Source organism: Megalops cyprinoides, chromosome 6 (assembly GCF_013368585.1).
Source record: "Megalops cyprinoides isolate fMegCyp1 chromosome 6, fMegCyp1.pri, whole genome shotgun sequence".
Taxonomy (NCBI): domain Eukaryota; kingdom Metazoa; phylum Chordata; class Actinopteri; order Elopiformes; family Megalopidae; genus Megalops; species Megalops cyprinoides.
The window spans coordinates 31,999,460-32,020,217 of NC_050588.1; the positions used below are offsets into that span (position 1 = coordinate 31,999,460).

General features: G+C 47.0%; 1 protein-coding gene across 2 annotated transcripts in view; it reads right to left on the bottom strand.

The window, feature by feature from the left end:
- Nucleotides 1-20,444, bottom strand: part of pmepa1 (prostate transmembrane protein, androgen induced 1) — a 29,588-nt gene extending 9,144 nt beyond the window's left edge. For both annotated transcript variants that reach the window (XM_036531358.1, XM_036531357.1), the window contains exon 1: nucleotides 20,039-20,444. In XM_036531358.1, the coding sequence (XP_036387251.1) occupies nucleotides 20,039-20,144 (106 nt within the window). In that variant the 5' untranslated portion in view covers nucleotides 20,145-20,444. The remainder of the gene's footprint in view (nucleotides 1-20,038) is intronic.
- Between the last annotated feature and the right edge of the window lie 314 nt (nucleotides 20,445-20,758).

Sequence of the window (20,758 nt, forward strand, 5' to 3'; positions counted from 1 at the left end):
ACTCCCTGTCACCGTTCATCCGAGGGGGGGGGGGGGGGCCACAAAACGAGACACTGTCTGATTTCTCTTGTCTGTAAGCTGTCCCAGGGGGGGGGGGGGGGGGGGGGGGTGATAGACATCACCCACACCCCCACCCCTCCTCCTGCTGACCCCCAGACCAGACAGAACTGGCTGTTTCGCTGAATTCAGAAAACTTCACCCACAACAACATCGCCACCTTCTCTCGGAACACACCAGGGAGCCCAGGCAAAACAAATTAGCGAAACAAACAAAAGAATAAAAAGAACAAAGGGGGCCACATTCGGAATCCCTCTCAGAAGCACAGAGCCAATAACGCAGCAAGTGCTGAGAGAGCTGCAGGGGGGGAGGGGGGGGGGACCCTCCGGCTGAGGCAGGTAACGGGGGTCACCTGGCTGTCGTTTCCGCCTGGAGGCTGTGGTGTGCGGCTCGGACGACAAGGCCTGCTTCCCGCCAGGCCTCAGGAGAGCGGCGGCGTGCCCGTCGGCCTGCGTGGGAGGAAGCAGCCTCCTCTACACGCGGGATCGTGCGGTTCGACCCGTTCCCCTGTCATCGTGACAGTTAAATCGCCCTGCTCAGTTCAAACACCACAATGTGAAATTAACACCAGGGGCACCGAAAGCCGTCACACGCGGAAGCCGTTCAGGCTATCTGAAGAGAAGGCGGAGAACTACCCCGCCATTCTACGCAGTTGTGAGCATCGAAGCTGCCTGACTACCCGGGACGGCCTTAATCGACCATTCATACAATACAAATACAGTTTATGTACAGTACATGAACATGTTTTAATGATGAAAACATCGCTCTTTGTACCGCCTGGCTCCACAGCAGGTCCCTCGCCATCATTAAAACCGGAATTTTATTCATGCGTGGACGTCTTGTTTATGCACACACACACACACACACACACACACACACACACACACACACACTTGAAGATGTCTGCGCAGAGGCCCTGTAGTGTCTCACAGTCTCCTGCCTGAAAAGGAGCTTCCTAATCAACCCCCCCCCCCATACACACACACACACACACACAGTCACACCCCCGCCCCACCCCGGCCGTCTAGCCGCTTAGCTTCAGTCGGACTCTAAATTGAGTTTCCTCCTCGCTGTCATCCTTCAGAGCTCAGCAGACAATTATCGCGGCAGCACCTCTGCCCACGACGGGGGCTGCCGGCAGGTAACGGCGGACCCGGCTGTCTGAAATGTATGAAAATCTAACCTTGTTATCAGCCGGTTGTCTGTGGCCCAGGCGAGCCGAGCGCTCATTGTTATTCTAGCCAGCGGGACCTGGCCTCTCACTCCAAGCTCTTGCTCCCCGCCTCATTTATCTGCTGTCACTAAGGGCACAAACCACGCTCCCCTTCATTTGAATAAGAAAAAAAAAAAAAACAGAATGGGGGGGAAAAAAGCAAAGCATGATATAGCACCGTGCTTTCACTTTTTTTTTGGACGCGTCTCTCTCTCTCTCTCGCTGTCGGTCCTGTTCTCGGCCACGGTGTGGCTTGGCTTCATTCTTATCTTCATTACCGATCACAGACACACACATAAGTGCATTCCCACCAGCTCACACACACAACGGCGCTGTCCCTACCCATAGCCGCCGAACGTCTCTGCCTTATGGGATTCAAAAGAGCGACCCACAGACAGGAAACAAATAAACGGCAGCCTCTTAATTCTGCACTGTAGATAAACAAGGAATACCAAATCCCACAGCGCAAGAATTTCAGATTATCCTCCCTCCTCTTTTGTAAACAACGGACTTCAAAGCCTTTCAGAGTTCAGCCACTGCATCGTTCAGCTTCCCTGACCTAAAACTTTCTGTCCATGCAATAGAAGGGGAAAAAAAAAAGAGTAAAGAGGTATTCAGACCAAAGGCTTCAGAGGTACAACACATCCGGGAATAAAAAAAAAAAGATGAGTATTTTCAAGGATTAAACGAACAAGAAGAAATAGAATACGATTCTGGTCTAAAAAGGGGGAGATTTCAAACTTGCTGCGTTTGAGTCTCTTTAAACCAACCCCGGAGTTGTATAAACAATCTCCTGGAGTTGAAACAGACATTGGCCAGCACGATCACCTCATTATAAACAGCCCGGGTCAATGTTTTCCATTGCTGAAAACTTGCCATACCTGTCACTCGCAGTTTCAGACAGACTCAACAAACATCCAGACATAACATTGTCTGCTAGTCCGACCACAGTCAAACTTGAAAAACTACAAGGGCCCTGCCAGGAATCCGGTTTGGTTATGACTTGGGAGGGAACAATACAAAAAAGTAAGCCTCAATAAATGCCGACATGGATGAATGATGCTGAATGCCTTAAAAAAAGGCATCTACTTTCCAATTATGTACGGCACAACAGACAATGCCAGACCCTTACCTGCAAGGGCACAAAGGCGCATGGTCTTAATAGACAAAACGCAAGTGATAGACATTCTAATTGGAAATTCTCCCCAACAGACCTCTCTCTACAGGTCGATCATCAAACTGCAGGAGTGTCTGTACACCTGAGTGTAAAGGCACTAAAACGTTGCGGTTCTTTTAAGACAACTGGCACAATGTCAATGAAAACAGGACTTTGACACAGCGTTGCAAGAGTCCTCATTCTTCGCGCTCCTGCACTCTGAGGGGTACGGCAAGAATCAGCGGCACCACGTATTTGCTTGAGGTGCGAACCCCGTGAAGCACCCCCAGCTGAACCTCCTATGGTGGGGGGCTACGGCCTTAGCTGATTATCCCTGCTTCAGACGATCAGCCTCGGAGGAAGCCGTGGCCAGAAACCTGCTACACGGGCCATGACCGGGAGGCCCTCATCAGCTCAGCGATATCAAGAAATTCAAATGAAAATTTCATCTGCTCAGGCTGGATAACCCAGATTTTTACATATGTGGCAGGCAGACGGGCTGTCTGGGAACCACACAATTCACAGCCGGGCCTCAACATCAGAGCCCACCAAACCCAGAGAGTGCACACAGCAGTCACTGTGCCATAGAGCTATTGAAAATTTTCAAAATGCATTTATGCCGCATATTGTCGTGCACACGCCCTGTGATGTCAGTCACAATTAACCACTCGGACAGACATAGTAATAAAATAAAACTGAGTAATAATAAGTTTGCATTGTTTCCTTGAAATGCAAAAACCTCAGACCCCGGTGTAATCACTAGTTGTTCCTCGGCCGCGGTAGCTTGTTGTGCGTAATGTATTTTGGAGATCTTGTGAGTCATTTCGGATGAAGACATCTGCCAGGACGAAGAAACAACAATAACAATGGCGAAAAAGCACCATGTGTTTGGATTTAATTATGGCTTTGGGTGCAGGGGATGAAATGAGCAGTGGCGGGAGAGAGGATCCCGCCGCCGCTGGCGCTGTGGAGTGAGCACAGGTGTAGAGGAGCCGGTGTGTGGCCAAGCTTCCTGCCTCCTGTAGGAGGGGGAGAGCATTCTCCCTGCTCCCTGGGAAAAGCGGGCACAAGGCCCTTCCGAGAGGGGCTCTGCTCCAACTTGACAGTGTGCAGCTGTAGCGTAGTGGTAAGGCGCAGGACTCGTAACCAAAAGGTTGCCAGTTTGATTCCCAGCTGGGGCGCTGCTGCTGCTGCTGTACACTGGGGTAAGGTACTTCACCCTGAATTGTCTCAGTAAATATCCAGTTGTATAAATTGGGTAATGTTAAGAAAAAAAAAATGTAACCTATGTAAGCTGCCTGGGGTAAAAGCATCTGCTACAGTAAATGCCAGTAATGTAATGCAATGTATTGTGCAGCTGCGGACAGGCTCTCAGTTCGGCCCAGCTGAATTCAGCAGAGGTAAAACTCTGCTGTCTGAGCTCCATTTTTCTGGGATTATAGAATCGCGCCCTTTTCAAAATGGACGAGGAAGTCATCTGCCGTGCTTAGTGTCAGCAGCTTCCATCAAAACATCTGCTCTGTAGTTCTGAGCACCCAGGACTCCTAAACAGGTCACCTGCTGGCACATAAACTGCTTCAATAAAATGGATGGGAAACCGTCAATTAATATGCTGTAAAACAGTCACTTATTCCAGAGCAAAACAAGTCAAAATCAGTGAAAACAATCTGAACATTTGCCCAAACAGACTGCCAATGGGGCTACATTGACAATGACCCTGAAAAAGAACCATCACCACTGTAATGAAATGAGAAAAGAAGAGAGTACAGACACATCAGACACACGTGTATCCGCTGTTTTGCCATCTAGCCTGTGTCTAGAATGTGAACGTCTGCAAGCTACAACTGCAATCACAATAAAGGGATTTTAACCATAGATAGGTACAGTATCTTGAAACAGAATGAATAAGGTAGCTTACAGTCAGATGTTTGTATATGCAAAATGTATAGGCATTTTCAAAAACTAAGTAATTTTGGCCCTGTTTATTGTATTGTCATTAAAAACCACCATACATTATTACGAGTTTAAAATTAACACTGAATCTTCCTGGATTGTAACATGTTAAAACATGTTAACATGTTAAAATATAAAAATGGAGCTCCCCTTTTTAAAAAGTGTATATAAGGAACATTGGTGTTTTGAAGGATATTTTAAAAACACAATTTAAAAAAATAATCACATTGTTGACAAATGTATTCATTCATTATCGACAAAATGAATAAGTGAGTGCACGTCTGAGGGTGTGTATGCAAATGAATGACAGTTCGATGGTTTGGGGGTGGGGGCAGACAAGACACTCCAGTCTCCACGTCCTGGGAGAATCAGAGACCTCTCCTTTGTGGGTTCCTCCTACACATTGATATTCAGTACCGGAGCTGTATATTGTTTTCTGCCTGCATTGGCAAGTACCCCAGTCGACAGCTAGTCTAGACAAGGTCAACAATAGCCACCCCAGTCCTGAGGGAAGCCCCAGACTCGGCACACATGGACATATATACCCACAATGACTCTGGGTGCACTGATTACTCTCCTACACAGGCCTCATGAAGGATTCACATAATCTGCTCATTTTAAACATTAAGTTACAAGAATCAAACAAGGCTGGAAGATATCATAAATGTTGTGGCAGGGACTAAGGGATGATTGGCTGTAGGGTTTACGCAGGTGGTGGAAACCCTAAATATAAAAAGCTTTGAAGCACAGGCTATGCTTATGAGGCTTAAAATTACAAACACTGAAATATTTACTTAAGGTCTACTTCCAGTTCTGCTCTGAGAGGATTTCGTACAAGATCTTGACAGTAAAGACTAAACATCTAAAACCGGTGAAGTGGCATTTTCGCTCTTCGCTATAGGTTTCAGGTTTATGTCCACACTAGCACAAAGCATACACCATATGCAGGAACTAAAGTCCTGCAAAGTAGGCTTACCGCATATTTGGTTTATGGTTCACTTTTGGGGGTGGCATTGAAGCATAGTGGCAAGGAGCAGGGCTTGTAACAAAGGTTGCTGGCTCGATTCCCTGCTGGGGCACGGCAGCTCTACCCTTGGGCAAGGTATTTAACCCAGAGCTGCCTCCTGCTGTATAAATGGATAACATGTATAAATTGTAACCTATGTAAGTTGCTCTGGATAAGATCATCTGCTAAATGAAAATGATGTACTGTAATGTTTATGGGGGAAAAAAAAAAATCATTCTACCCGATGTCAGCTAGTTCAAACATAAAGCACTGCCTTCAGACCATGGACTTTAGAAATTCACTGCACCTCTTTCCTCACGTCTTATATCTTGACTTGGACCCTCATTATCACAGTTAATTAAACCCACACAAAAGGAAACTTATCTAGACAATGGCCAACCTGCAACTGCAAGGCTGCTTCATAAAATATGCATGGTTATTAAGCAAAATCCTCTGGGATAGGGCTGATGTAAATATTTTCACCTTGTCACTGAGTACGCCAGGGGCATTACCCTTGGGCAATCCAATAATAGTCTATTTGAGTTCAACTGAAGTATCGGTCTGTACCACAAAAGGGGAGGGGGGGGAAGAGGTTTGAGACTCTTCTAGCTGCCCTCTCCTAAATTTCTGACCTTGATCACACATTTTAGGAGACGTGAACCAAGAGAAAAAAAATCAGGAATTCTCACACTGAAAAACACACACATCACAAACGACCGTACAGCATTACTGCATTGCACAGCAAGCTAATCAGGAGCGCCAGACGCAGGCGGGGATGAGTCAGGAGGCTCTCGGGGCCGTTTTTGGGGAGGCTCGTCTGTCCTCCAGCTGGGAGGGCCGGCACGGGGCGTGGAGCCCCCCCACACCGGCAGGGGCAGGGGCGCAGACGGGACTTCAGACGGCAGCGGATCAGGCGGCCGTGAGTCACCGCTTTCAGGAGGAAGCGCATCGCCACCGGAGGGCTGCTTCCTGGGTTTAAACTTTTATGGCTCAGTAAAGGGGAGGGTGGGGGGGGGGGGGAAGCATTCTTTAAACTCTGTCAGCGCTTACTCACGACTGGAGCGGGGCTTCTCTCCATGGCAGAGGAGTCTGGGCAGGACAAAACATGAGACAATGAAAATGACGCAGCAATAAAAACTCCCCGTCCATCGTGCCGCAAGCCAGAGAGTGAAAATCCCTTTCAGTTTCACACACGCAGAAACGCGGAGGGGAAATGAGACGGATCAAAAATAATAATAACAATAACAATACTGATACCAAAAATCGTTGAAGCATTTTGTGAAGAGGGAGAGTGAGAAGCAGACAAAGCATTAATTAAAATCTGGTGAAAGGGGGTTGGGGGGAGAGGACGGCCCATTTGGTTTTTTGGAAACAGGACAGTCTGACTTAAAGACAGACAACAATTACCAGTCAGACTGGGTGCTGGGTAGGGTTGGATTGGTGTTGCCAAAGGAGGGGGGGGTAGGGGTCGATTTAAAAAAAAAAAAAAAAAGCTCTGTTGTCTTAGCCCAACAATGGCTTCCTTACAACCCCGGTCCCCCTCCGGCCTTTGTGACAATGAACTTTTCACTTTCTGCCAAGCACCTCCCTCTAACCCCTGCCCTCTCCCCTCTGACCTCGGTGTTCAGACACTACCAGGTTGCCAGGAAACCCCCCCCCCCTCTCCGGCTCCCATCTCCTTGCAGATGCACTGCAAGCGTGGTTTCTTATGCAAAACTGTATTTACATAAATCTGAATTTTTAGGACAATGATCACAGTGCAGACGTGACTCGAGCACAGGGCTTGTGTGAATGGCCAGCTGGCTTTTACCCGGCGACAGTCAAAGCCCTGTTCCTACACAGCCTGAAGTCAGGCTCTCAGAGCCAGGCTGCTTTATCCCACTGCAAATGACACCAAAAAAGTAAAATAACGTCAAGTTAAATAAACTGACAAAGCGTGCGCAGATGTATTTTTTTTAACCAACTCGATAACAACTTAAGTCAATTCAGAACATACAGAAAATCGGAAATTGCAGACTAATCCTAAGTCCACAGTGAATTATGCAACAACAAGATAAACGCTTCTTTCCCACTTACCTTTTGTTAGACTAATCTAATCATCTGATTATAAAATGCAAAAATAAAAAGCTATAACCAGTAACTAAAAACAGACTCAGCTGGTTGGGCACAACTGCTAAAATTATGAACTGAAACCCCCCCCCCCCCACACACACACACCCCCTTTCCCCTCATCTGGTATGCAGATTCACAGCATGCACCCACTCTCCCTCCCTCTTCCCTCAAATGGTGACTCCGGGAGCGGCAGACGAAGGGTTAAGGAGGTCTGCTCCTCAGCCAGCGAGCGCGAGGCTGTGAGGCGCTACTGTACTCCTCTTTGCATCATGTCTAGACTGCAGAACAAAGGGCAGGGGAGAGCAGGGGGGAAGAGGAGACACCGGTGTGCGGGTCACAACGTGCAGTCCGCAGACTGCTCGCAGCTCAGGTGACGGAAACTCCAGACAGGAACTCTCTGGCCAAGCCTCCACCTTGCACCGCGGATCGGTTGTGGAGCTAGGGTGCACGCGCATGCGTGTACACGTTTGTGTGTGTGTGTGTGTGTGAGCATGTGTGTGTGTGCGTTTATGCACGCGTGTTTGGCCAAGATAGAAATGCAAGTAAACCAAAGAGAATGTAAATATTAAATCAATCCAGCTCTGGCACAAACCTCACAAAATGCACCACAAATTGTACTGTATATCCATGCTTTCATTTTCTCTCTTCTCTTTTTTTCTTAATATCAAAAGGGATGTGACCCTGATACCAAAGCTGCCATATCCTCGCTCTCTCAAAAATGGCAGCGCAAAAAAGCGCAACAGCCTTGATGTGGCTTATTTGTGCGTCTGACCACTCGCTGTTTTTGTTTTCTTCTTTCATTTCGGCTGAAATAACATCTCCGAGAGTCCTTTTAAACGTCCACATCTGAACGTGAGTGCTTGGGTACCTACAGACTCCATTTGGGCTGTACTTACTGTCAACCAAAATAAGCAGCCCGCATTCTGCAGAAATAATTAGGGAAACGTAATTGCTGTTTTTGCTGGGGTTTTTTTTTTGCACACTAATTAAAGTAGAGCATTAGGTCGCTAACCTCTTAAAAGGGGGGAGGATTAAAAGGGAACAGATTTCAAACAATATTTCCTTTCATTACATCAAAATGTGTCTAAAATGTCTCATATGCCTCTGAACAGCACCAACGGAGCCCATGCAGACACAGGCTAAAATGTAAGCTAATGTCAGTGTTGTATTTGCTCTTGAACTCTACCTTGCACGGTGAAAACCTAGAGTTGTGTCTCTCCCTTTGCTGTGCCAGAGCTCAGTCCACTCCCTCACAGCGATTCCTGTGTGCTTTGCAGTGTCACTGACCTTCCCCTCACAGACTGTGCGCGCGACAGCCTTAATCTCGGCTTTTCCACGCCCGATATTCTGCGCTTGGAACACGGGTTCATCCCCTTACATTGATCTTTAAGTCGCTGGCGAAACGAGCAGTCTCTCGTCCAAATTACAGAACAAAGCGTTTTTCTGAGACCTAGTTAGCAGCAGAAAAGCGAAAAGGCTCGTCTGCCACACAGCACAGGCATTTTGCCATTTGATTAATTAAATTATTCCTACTTAAAATTAATTAAAGGTGCGGGTTGATTAAGAGCAGAAATAACAGGTGTTACAACAGATCACACATCAAATTTGAACAGCTGTGCCATTGCACATATTTGTGGCAACATGCTTTAAATCTGTATGCTGTCACCTTCAATATTTTACAACCAAATGTTACACCTACATTTCCACATCTGAACTTTCCCCCAGGGTTCCCAAGTGCAAGCTATACTGTACTGAGTAAAAAATGTAAACAGATCTTCCTGTACAAAAAGTTCAGGAGGACAGCAGCCTGCACTCAGAACAGATATTTCATTATTTCATAGCCATTACTCAGAGTAGCATCTGCAAGCTAAAACAAGAATGTGAAAGAAATGTTTTTTTTTTTTTTTTATGTGTGCTGGTCATTGTCCTCTGGGTTTTCCCAGAAGTGAACACACACACCATTCAGCTCCAGAATGGTTCAATATGAGATCAAGAGTGAGGCTGGGCAGGAGACAGCAGACAGCAGACAGCAGGCTCCCTCCCGACCCCCTCCTCCCACAGAGGAACACTCAGACATGGGGAGCAGCTACTAGCATGACTAATGGGAGTGGGGGGGTCTGTGTGCATTGTTTGGTGAGGGGGGGGTGTGGGATTCTTTCTGTGCCAAGAGTCAGATTTAGTGAGTTCCCATGTCCCCCTCCCTGCCCATCACCATCCATGTCCTCCCCCACCTCCCTGGCACAGGCGTGACACAAGGCTCACCAGGGTGGAACCAAAGACTGGCAGCAATGGCGTAACCACAGTGCTGCCCAGCACTTCCACGCCCTTAAACGTGGAAAAAAAAAAAAAAAGTCCCACACACATTGTTTGGTCAAAGTGTACAAAACTGAACCGCAACACCAAGAAACAGCTACAGTATAGCTAGGCCTAAATTCACATTTTCCAAAGCAATGAAAAGGTAATGTGCACTGAAATAACAATGTGGTTCACTATTGCTCAGAAAATAAAATAAATAAAATATAAATAAATAAACGAACCTCCCAATAAACAACCCCCTAACCCTGAAGTTTGTCTTCAACTTGACTTTGACTGTAAATCCATACTCTGATGCCAGGGGCTCAAACCGCTGAATAGCAGAGCAACAAAGCTGATCTCCTTGGAGCTTTCTCTCTGCTTGCCAAGCACCAGAGTCACTGGGAAAACAGCATATGGCTCTAACAAGATCTACCGGGGAGAAAGCGAGACAGACAGAGGCACAGAGAGACAGAGGAAAGGGAGAGGGACAGACAGAGGAAGAAGAGTGCAAGCGAGCCCTTCTCACTTCTACGTGGGGTTACCACTTCTACCGCACGGCGATCGCTAACCAGCAACGGCCAAGTGTGCTGGCCAGACCCTGGTTAGCTTGGCTTGTCCCTGGCTGCTAATTTAGTGGCCAAAACAGTGTATAATAAACACTTAATCTGAATGACTGTGGGTGTCTGGAACATTCTATCCTGCCGAAATAAAGCAGCATGGCGGGGTTGGTGCAGAGCAGCACAGTGGTTAAGGAGCAGGACTCTCAAACGAAACGTTGCCGCAATTCCACACAAGGGCACTGCTGCTGTACCCTTGGGCAAGGTACTTAACCCACAATTGCCTCAGTAAATATCCAGCTGTATAAATGGATAACGTTGTAAAAACCTGCCATTGATGTCAGTTGCTCTGGATAAGAGCTTCCGATAAACACCAATAATGTAATGTAATAATGTAATACAGCACAGTCTGTGGGGTTTCACTCGAGAAACAGGAGGACGAGATCCTTGAAAGACAACAACCCAAGTGGTTATCTACATCCGCTGGAGCAGGAGTCTGCAGCAGGACTCCCGTTCAGAGAGTTGCTCAGATCAGCATCTCAGAGAGGAGCGGGGCCCCGTGCCAGTACGGTTAATAATTAAATCACAAACAGAGACGGGACCTGTAAACGGATATAAAAATAGAGAAGCCCCATGTGATATCCTGAGTGACTTTTAGAGCGGATGGCGGGAGAAGGTTAGTGTGTGAGTGTCTGCCGCGGTGGAGGTGGGGGTGGGGGGGTGGTGGGGCATCAAATGTATTTATAGAGGGAGAACCTCCTCTTAATGAGTGTGAGAGCTGGTGCCAGACAACCAGAGAGAGACCCTTTCCTCTGAGGAACACTTCCCCCTCCCCTTATCCAACAGCTCCCTGCGGAACATACCCGGCGTGCTCACATTTTCCATTTGCGCAGTGGAGTCAGCATCTGCTGAGCGCTTGGCCCGCGTTGGCTTCCATTGAGCTTCACCTTGTGTTCCACCACGTCCAGATCCTTCCTCACACCCTGCCCTTCCTGATTTTTGCATGCAGTGCCTCCAACGTTAACTCCACCCCCCCACCCCCCCACACACGCACGGTCTGAGAGCCTTTTTGATTACGTGAAATAATGTTGTGGCAGTCTGGCCTGACATTCAACATGCCCGGTAAGCTCGATCTGAAAGGCTTCACAGTGTGTGTTCCGTCTGGCCCCAGGGTTAAAGGAGGGCGCGCTGGCTCCGGCGGTGTAAAAATCCGGCACTTTCTTTCCTGCCGCTGTTGTGTTCTTCAAGGAGGAAGAGGGAGGGCGTTCGGGTGCAGTCTCAGAGGTTAAACAGAGCCGAACAGAGTTGTGAACCCCGCTCTCTCTGTCTGAATCCTACACCGCTCCCGAACAGGACGAACCCCGCTGAGCCCGAGCTTCTCGCGGCCGCGGTGAGCCGGCAGGAAGCTGGGCGCTAATAAAACATGCGCACCTTTCTCTGCCGCATATTTCTCCATATCAATTTTCATCCGTAGCCTTCCTGAACAATTGAACGGGTTTCAAAACACACATGTGCAATCTAAAGGTATTGTTTGGAATGATTGCAGACATCAGATACGAGATCAAAGGCCCTCTTTGTGAGGGCGCTTTTTTTTTTTTCCCTTTTCTTTTTCTCCCTGTTCTCTGGACCGGGGCCAGCCATTTGTGCTTGTGGAAATTTTAGAATCTTCCCCATGTTGCCCGAGACGAGATTTTACCATACTGAGGCACAAGCGTAAACTTCTCAGACAAGTAGATTATTTGGCCCCTTCCTGCTGCAAGCCACAAAACACTTCCAGATATGGTGCTAGCCATCTCTCACAGTAATCTGCTCTGCACTGAACATCAAAAACATGACCATTTTGTCCCCTTTACCTCCCTTTCCCGAATGATCAAAACAAAAGAGACCAGCGCGTTTGATGAGACCGACGCTCTGGCTTTTTTTTTTTATTACATATTATTTCAGAACCTTTTGCCGCATTAATCCTACCTCTCGGGTAAGGACATAGCAGAGCAACAGTCTGTTAATATTCTGAATCACTTCCAAGCGGGCTGGCAGGCTCCTCTCTGGAGTTCTGTGCGGAGAGGGCTAAAAAAAGCCAGGCTTGCACAGGGTCCTGCGAAACAGCTGTGTGCTGCAAACAGGGCTGGATTCCTTGGTTGGGGGAAGTCTGCTGCGAGGCCTGTGATGTGGTTTGTGTATTGATATATAAATACAGAAACGGAAAAAAAAAATGGGGGGGGGGGGGGATGTTAAAGCGACGCTTGTGCAGGGGGGGCTGGTTGCGGGATCTTTTGTGGCTCTGGCCAGGTCGATTTTCCTCCCTCTCTTTCTTTTTAAGGGAGAGGAATGCACAGGACGAGTGGCGGCCATGTGTGCACGCATGTGGAGCATATGCAATCATGGTGAGAAGAGCCACGGAGCTGAGAGGTAGCTGGTGGAAAAGGGCGGTGTAGCCGATCAGACTGCCGATGGTACAGCGCAATAACCTGCCGGTGCAGGAGGTGGGGGTGTCATGGGGTGGGGGCTTTGTGCGGCCCGGCTACACCGGCAGGGGAGAGAGCACCTGTGTCGTGGCTGATACAGCGCTGAACCACGGCACTTTGGTCATAAAAATTCCCAGACGGAGACTCAGGGGGCGGAGCTCTGTGCGTGTGTGTGTGTGTGAGTGAGACACAGAGAGAGAGAGAGAGAGCCAGACCTTAGCTTAGACCTTAGACTTTAACCCCCCCCCCCCCCCCCCCAAGCCCAGACAGCAGGTAAGGTGTGAGCCACTACGGCCAGTCTGATACCCTGGGGGCCTCAGCAGACAGACCCACCGCTGCAGGCTGAATCCAACTCAGGCACAAACTGCCCTGAAGTTGCTATCTCAGCTGACCCTGTCCCCGCCCTGTCTCCACCCAGCACCCTCACACTGCAGCGTGAGCCAAGATGACAACAAATCGGCCAGCATTCCACGTTTCTATCAGACTTCCACCAGCATCAATTTACATGTCAGTTTAAAAACTGTTCCACCACATTAAAACGTTCATAAAGATTTTGTACATCTCCATCTGACACCACATTCTTATAGGAAACACTGCAGACTATACCTGAAAATCATAGGGAAAAAAGGAACAGCAACCCACTCAGCTTAAAAACACACACACACACACACACACACACACACACACACACACACACACACACACACACACACACACACACACACATATACACACATATACACACACACCACTTCATTAGCTGATGTGCAGAAATCAATTTAGTGTCAGAGAGGGACATGACTCCACAGGGTTACTGTAGGTCTATAAGCCAGCGAGGGTTTGGCTGGACGTGCTCCCACACTCACAAACATTTCCCCCAGATCTCATAACCCAGAAAAAAAAAAATCCTCAGTCTGGCACTCTGGGCAGCGACAGACAACAAAGGGACACACATGTTAGCGCACATCCCCGTAGGGCTGGGGGGCAAAAGGGAGCAGGAGGCGAGTGGAGGGGCTCCAGGAGAGAGAAAGACAGTGGAGGCTGGGGCAGGAGACTGGGGGGGGGGGGCTGAACGCTAGAGAGAGCGTGACACACTTTCGATTCGAGAGGGCGCTTCCGAATCCGCCCTCAGCCCGAGCACACGCGGGCATGCACCCGCACGCTCGCGACGGGACACGCAGATAAGGCAGCGCGGTTCTGGCGTTCCGGCGAACGAGGTCTGCGGTCAAAAACCCCTTCTCTGTGCGCTTCCTGCGTCGCTCGCCAGATCTTGTGACTTCCAGATCATTTCCAATGCAAATGGCCCGAGCGCAGCCGATGCGTCAGAGCAGACAGGAGGCAGGATTCAAACAGGGCGCCTGTGTTTTCTCAATGACTCCGCAGTGACTGGTACAGATGATGTCATGGCTTGACGGAGCTCCGCTCAGCAGGGGAGAGGCAGCCGGCACTGTACAGAGGGGGAAGGTGACTAAAAAATGCCGCCCTGCAATTACTGTACATTCAGGTCTGGGGAGGGGAACTGTTTTACAGCGTGATCAAATACAACCCGCCGCTCCATTCCTGTAGGCTGAGCCACAGCGCTCGCCCTACCTAGTAATGGTCTGGATATGGAAATAACCCGTGTGATTAAAAGGTCCATTTCTCAACACCAGACTCTCAAATTAGATGGCCCAACAATCTCTCACCCCCCCTCCCCCCGCCCCCACACACACACACACCCACCCCCTCTTTTTGTGAGCTCCTCTGAGTCAGTCTCATTCTCAACCATTAATCTTTCCCCTAATCTGGACTGAGGAGTTGAGCGGAACAACCTCTGAATCTAATGCAGTGGGCTCAGTTTTAAGGGTGACAAGTGCCACAGTTGTAAGGTGCTGAAGTTGAGGTCATGGCTAACAGTGCTGTCATGCGGGGGGGGGGGGGGGGGGGGGGGCAAAAGTGGAGAGTGAACACTGGAGGGTGGAGAGGCAAACAGGTGTAGCAGGAGTGAACTCTCCCCCAGATGTGCATCCAGCGCGGGGGTGTACTCCCCACCTCTCCCTTTAATTAGGAGCACATTTGATTTCCGTCTTTTTTTGGAGAGGGTGGTGTGGGAGTGGGTGTGTGTGGGGGGGGGGGGGGGGGGTAGTCAACATGAGCTGTGCTCCTCTGGGTGGTCTGGCCTGTCACTGCCTCAGTCAGCCATGTGCCAGCCTAGACCATAACGCAACCAATCATTTGGGTTCTTAAAAAGTAAATAGGAAGTGCTGTTCCAATAAACACAAGTCGATACCTTCCAGGGCAGAGGAAAAAAAAAAAAGAGGGCGATGGATTTAAAGCCATGTGTGGGAGCCACAGGCTGGGGTCTCTCCCACAGAGGAACGCAGGGGAGATACTTCCTGTACAAGACATAATGCAGGACTGAAATACACTGGCAAATACTGCCAAAGCCAAAAGAGCGTAACAGCGAAAGGCTTTGTTTCCAGATGCTTCCCCTAACCCCTTCATTGCATCAGTGCTGTGTCACTGGGAACAAAATGAAGAATAATGTAGAATATAATACTATATATGTGCATGTATAAATATGTATTTTTCTGTCAAAAACGAGAGCCCTACTGTGAACACTTGAGCCCTATAGACAAATTTGATACCACCGCCAGTATAATATATAAATATATTCTATATTTGGATATGTGAGAATAATGCATACAATCTCACTGTAAACATGTCTTTAGGATAATTGCTTGCCTGATTGTATATATGTTGTCAAAGCCCATGTGTGCTGCCACAATAATTCAGCTTGCCAGCCAACACATGTGGAGTGTTTATTGAGAGTCGTTTCAAGTTCAGATCTGCACAAACCCAAGCAAAGGGCACCTCTGCTCCCCAACTAAAACAAAGTCAAAGACATGACAAAGTCCATGCCAAGCTTTTTTTTGTGCCAGCACTTCAATGTGTATTGTTCTACAGAGTTCAAAAAAAAAAAAAAAAAAAAAAAAACCTGCCAAGACAGACAGAAAGAGGATGAACAGTGTATTGGGTCACATCTGGTTTGTGGTCTGTGGTTGGATCTACTTGCCAGCGTGTGTAGCTGCCTCCCCCCCCCCCCCCCCCCAGTTACTGAATCAGATGCGGATCTCTCCTGCCAGACACCAGGCCCTGGCACCCAGGTGTGCTGTGGTGTGCACTGTCTGTGTCACAGCCCCCCCCCCCCCCACAACGCCTGCGCTCCAATGAGCCATGCAGGAAAAAAGGAACTTTCATCAAGAGCCTCAGCCAGCCACGAGGCCTGCACTCCCTGTGTCTTTTTTTCCCCCCCTGATAAAACACAACAATGGCCTCCCGAGCTGGCCGTCTGCTTCAGCAGAGAAGCCAGATTACTCTGAGAGAGTCCCAAACACACACACGCACAGACAGGCACTGCATATTTAATCTAACACCTAAACTCTATTTAATCTAATATAAAATCTTATATTACATGATAAAAAGCATTTTTGAATGCAGACTGCGCTGACTATATAAGTCTGTCTCAATTCCAACCCTGGACACCTTCAAACTGGATCCCACTTCCACTTGCCACACTAAATTCCGCAATGTTGCTCCACAGATTCACCACCATTTACACCTTCATAAGTACTGGACCGCCATGTTGTTAAATTAATCCGCTATGTATCCCCGCCTCAATCATTTACAGTGCACACAGTGCGCGTCTAGCGTGTGTCTTTAAGACGGGAATGCGTCTGACCATCAGTGCATTAACCAAAATTCCACAGATTTCTGTCAAGCGCGCACACACACACACACACACACACACACACACACACACACAACAACAGGGAGCACAGACACTGCAGCTCCCACAGCAGACCAGACCGAGGGACAGGAGAGCAGATTTACTGCAGAATCCAGGTCGAGCCGGTGCAGCCACACACTGGTCTAGCCCCTCACTGAAACACAGCTGTCTGCAAATTCACACTCCTGCAGAGAGGAGTTCTCCACGTCTGAGTGAACGTGATAATAAAAACAAGATAGAGAGAGAGAGGGAGAGAGAGAGAGAGAGAGAGAGAGAGAGAGAGAACTTGAACACTTGCCCCCTTCTTGTTTTCTGTAACAAAGAGCGTCGCAGTGCAATATCGCAAATACTTTCTCACGCAGTAACCATAGAGCTGCCTCTGATTTATTTTTGACTGTCTTCAAAGCCTTACAGAATAGAAATCAAAGCGGCTGCAGAATTAAATTATTTCAAACAGGAATTTGTCACGCATTTTCTCCCAATTGTCATGCTCCCTTTTTTTCCTATCGAATCAAGAAATGCAAGAAATGTTGACTTGCGCTACTCTCTGGATAACAAGCTGACCAGAAGAGCTAAGGTCATTATTTTAGCATATTTTTCATTTGTCAAAATATGTCAGGCTTTGTAAATGATCCTCACATTCAGACACCACTAAACTTATTTTCTGACAGAGAAGCATTCATGTTAACTCCAAGAATATTACACACATTCAGCCGTATATTAAGTGTTTTAATCGCCTAACGTGTATTCTGAAACAGCAGCGCCACACGTACATAACAGCACAGAGTGACATACTGGCTACACCACAGAGCACACTGGAAAAGCAGTGACTTCACCATAGCCACACAGCATTTGTGTCATCAACCATGTTTCTTAATATTGTTCCTAAAAAAAGGAAAAAATATCTGTGGTTCTACAATATTCCTCTACACACCAGCAAATCAAAGCAAAAGATTAGGCAAGCTGTCTATTACCACCCACACTGACAGATAACATGGCTGTCACAAATTTCATCATCTTAAAAAAATAAAAGCACAGAGAGAGAGAGAGGGAGAGGGGGAGAGAGAGAGAGAGAGATAGAGAGATTAGGCTTCTAATGACATAATGTTCCCAAATGAACACCTGTGTCAGACAGCAACGTAGGAAAGGAAGTCGCAACCCATTTCATGAAGAGGCCATTCTTTAAACTGGGAAGAAACCAGACCTTCATAATATTTTTAATCCTACACACGCACATGCACACTGGCCGACATAATAAACCACTCTTATTATATATAAAAATACGATTGCCCTAAATGAAATCATACTCAACCACCTCCCAACCATCACCACCCACCCACCAACACTCTGTCTCACACTCTCTCTCACACACACACACACACACACACACACACAGAGGACAATGTACCACAAAGGGGGTAGGATATAAAAAAGGGGGGGGGGGGGGGGAGTTCGGAGGGGGCACCATTCATGAAAGGTGAGAAAGAGGCCGTGGCTACTCTAGGGCAGACCACGTCCACAGTAGCCTAAACGCTATACTCCCTGTTCATTTTCAAGCCCTCTGTCTAGAATATTTGACTATTTCATTGAAGGGCATTCTGTTTTAAGCTCTGAATATAGAGGAAACTGCACCCACAGGGAGCCAGGAAAAGCGGGAAGCATACAGTCCGCCGCTTTGTGGAATTTCAGATGTCCAGATCTTTTTCCAAGATATTCAGTGTCAGCGTCTCCTGTGGGATATCTCTCTCATCAACCAAGAGAGCATCTTTTTATATCCCCACCAGCAACAGACAAAACATAGACCAGCTTTTGCAGGCTGAGATTAAAAAGATTGCGCTGCCCTATAAAGGAAATTCCTCTTTAGTCCTAAATGAGTTTTCTTGACTAGAGGGGGCTGCTGTCAGAACAATAAGTTAGTCACCAAAGATAATATATTTGTTCCACTTCTTCTTGCCAAAACAGCAATCTTACAGCAGACTAAACACACATGCAGGCAGACATCCGCGCTAAACAGTTTCTAGATAATTCCATTTTTTGCTCCTCTGTCTTTCCTTGTCATCTGCATGCTTTCATTTCATTGGGAAAACAAATGGTTTTATACTATATTTAATCAATTCAACACCACTGTATAATTGAAGAACCTGTCTGTCTTTAGTTCACCATGACTGACCAAAAGGTATGTTAAAGGTATGATCTAATATAAGAATAGCAAGATAAATTCCTTCTCAGCACTAAAACTATTCACCTGAGTTTACTGACATGTAATCTGTTACAGTACCAGACAAGTGCTCTTTCCTAAAGTGTAACTTAACATAACACCTCATTTTTGACTTATTCAATGCAAATATTGTCAAGAAATAATGATCATTACAATGGTTATTTGTGTGGTGAAAATATTCTAGGTTTTAACATTTTTTAAACTAGGTCTTATTGCCACCATCTTCAAACAATCTGTGTGAATGAGCAAACAGGTGTATACCCTACTATATACATAATGTTAGCGGTGAGAAAACACATAAAGAAACTGTTTACGATTGTACTGTCAGACTCCATAATGAATTACTTGGCATGATGTACGGCAAGAGGGTTGACCCAGTAATATCGCTTCTAACCAGACAAAAACGGATTTAGTGGCGTTAATAATCAGTGACTAACTTTTAAGCTGGCGTCTGAAGGTTCGTACCATTTTAAACATACGATGAGCTCTACGATTAACGTTCATAAAAATGTAATAACGACAGACATGTTCGGAAGATGAGCGTTAATAACATAATATAAACAATGAGATTAATTTAAGTAACTATAACATTTTCATTTTTATGAAATCAAAATCAAATTAAAAAGTAAACTCTGCGGGGTTTGGAGTTCGTCGTGAAACTTTCCGAAACCACCTACGATAGTTACAAACTATAGTGACTTGTAGCAAACTACATGTAAGGCAATAATGTTGTACATTCGGCGTCCTACTTCTCGGACTGAATAGCTAACGTTAGCCACCTACTTTCTTAGAAGTCTATCTCAAGCTGACTTGGATGGAGATACCCTAATCTTCTATCTAACACGCCGTCTAACTCCTACTAAGAGTCATCTTTATCATGACGACACTTCACATTACGTACCAAAACGACAATCGACAAGCAGTTACATGTTTCTTTAAATGTTTCAATAAATAATGATAATAAAAAAATAACATGAAAGTCGCTAACGGGCTAAACACACTAACTCGGAAACTGTTAAATAACAACAATGAAAAGTGTTATTCGACCGGTCATTTTAACAAAACTGACTAACTAACTAGCTCAGCTCAAACAACAAAACCACTAACTTGATAGTTTGAGAGCAAGCAAATAAAAAGCGCAGTTGGAAATCGCACTCAAGTTAGCTGGCTAGCTTCTAGGGAAAATTATGGTAGAAAGCCAGCCTTGCTACGACAGAAAGGGAAAAAAAGTACTTACTGATCTCCATACTTTGGAATGAAGTCGAGCGTTTGCAGTTACATGTACAGGATACATTGGTCTGGATGGCCGAAGTACCGTTCATTAGACCCATGAAGTTTAACATTTAAATGTGGAAATTTATGAGGAAACGGCTCAACGATCGCTCCAGCTTCCCTGGTATTTTTCTCGCTGAGACTGCAATATAATAAAACATATGCAACGATGTTTTTTTTCTTTCCTCCTTCGGTACGCTTCTGCGGGTGGTAGTCAGGGGTCTATCACGGGTCTCAGTTGCCTTCGTCCCCCCCAACCCCGGGCCGCTGCCTGCCCTCTGTACTCCAGTATCCCCGATGTTTATTACCAGACAGCTTGTGCTACTTTGTATCCGTCTGTCTGACGGGCTTCTGCGCTCGCCTCATTCAAGTCCAAGTCGGCTCAGATCCTGTAGGGCGGGGCTTCCAGGCAGACAGGATTACGTCAACGCCAGACTTGGGCTGCCAGGAGTGACAGACGGGATGACCAATCGCAGCGAAATTCCCAGCCGACTGTACTGCTTTTGATTAAAAACGACAAAGAAAGGCTGCCTGTTCGGGTTCGTTCAATCGCGAGTCTTAGTTTGAAAGTAAGTGATGATACTCTATCTATCTATCTATCTATCTATCTATCTATCTATCTATCTATCTATCTATCTATCTATCTATCTATCTGTCTTCCTGCCTGCCTGCTTGCCTGTCTGTC